This window comes from Limulus polyphemus, unplaced genomic scaffold, assembly GCF_000517525.1.
Source record: "Limulus polyphemus unplaced genomic scaffold, Limulus_polyphemus-2.1.2 Scaffold6901, whole genome shotgun sequence".
Lineage (NCBI taxonomy): Eukaryota > Metazoa > Arthropoda > Merostomata > Xiphosura > Limulidae > Limulus > Limulus polyphemus.
In genome coordinates this window covers 985-2,214 of record NW_013672511.1, presented here as the reverse complement: position 1 = coordinate 2,214, position 1,230 = coordinate 985, and the positions used below count along the sequence as shown (strand labels likewise).

General features: G+C 23.4%; 1 protein-coding gene across 1 annotated transcript in view; it reads left to right on the top strand.

Moving 5' to 3' along the window:
• LOC106474168 (radical S-adenosyl methionine domain-containing protein 1, mitochondrial-like) overlaps positions 1–934 on the top strand; it is a gene marked incomplete at its 3' end in the record, with an annotated part of 8,235 nt that extends 7,301 nt beyond the window's left edge. Inside the window, exon 7 of the mRNA XM_013934860.2 lies at positions 842–934. Within this exon, the coding sequence (XP_013790314.1) occupies positions 842–934 (93 nt within the window). The remainder of the gene's footprint in view (positions 1–841) is intronic.
• Positions 935–1,230: the final 296 nt, after the last annotated feature.

Here is a 1,230-nt window from a genome sequence, read left to right as displayed (position 1 = left end):
TTTTGTGTAATTTAGTTAAAGGTTTGTTTTTGTGTAATTTAGTTAAAGGTTTGTTTTTGTGTAGTTTAGTTAAAGTTTGTGTAATTTAGTTAAAGGTTTGTTTTTGTGTAGTTTAGTTAAAGTTTGTGTAGTTTAGTTAAAGTTTGTGTAATTTAGTTAAAGGTTTGTTTTTGTGTAGTTTAGTTAAAGTTTGTGTAGTTTAGTTAAAGTTTGTGTAATTTAGTTAAAATTTGTATAATTTAGTTAAAGGTTTGTTTTTGTGTAATTTAGTTAAAGGTTTGTTTTTGTGTAATTTAGTTAAAGGTTTATTTTGTGTAATTACACAAAAACAAACCTTTAACTAAATTACACAAAATAAACCTTTAAATAAATTACACAGAAACAAACCTTTAACTAAATTACACCGTAGTTTAGTTAAAGTTTGTGTAATTTAGTTAAAGGTTTGTTTTTGTGTAGTTTAGTTAAAGTTTGTGTAGTTTAGTTAAAGTTTGTGTAATTTAGTTAAAATTTGTATAATTTAGTTAAAGGTTTGTTTTTGTGTAATTTAGTTAAAGGTTTGTTTTTGTGTAATTCAGTTAAAGGTTTGTTTTTGTATAATTTAGTTAAAGGTTTATTTTGTGTAATTTAATTAAAGGTTTATTTTGTGTAATTTAGTTAAAGGTTTGTTTTTGTGTAATTTAGTTAAAGGTTTGTTTTTGTATAGTTTAGTTAAAGGTTTTTTTGTGTAATTTATTTAAAAGTTTGTTTTTGTGTAGTTTAATTAAAGGTTTGTTTTTGTGTAATTTATTTAAAGGTTTTTTTTTGTGTAGTTTAATTAAAGATTTGTTTTTGTGTAATTTAGTTGCTGGAGATCTGTGATGATCACATTTCACTTTACCAGCTGACTTTAGAAAGAGGAACATCCTTGTTTAAACTTGTGAATTGTGGAAAATTGGTAGGTTGTGGTGTTAAAGAGAGTTAGGTATTTTATATTAAAGAATCAAACTTGTGATAAGAAGACAAAACTAAATATAAGAATAAGATAAATTTAAGTATCACTCAGAAGTTTTTTAAAAGTAACTTTTCATCAAAGCAAGCTACCTACATAGTTCAGAACTAGAAACTAATTCAGTAATGAATACAGTTTCTTTAATATACTGATCTTAAGAGTATGGAAAGTCATAAAACAAAAACTTATAATGATTTGATTATATTAATTCATCATTTGTGTATCTTCACTATTAGCAATGG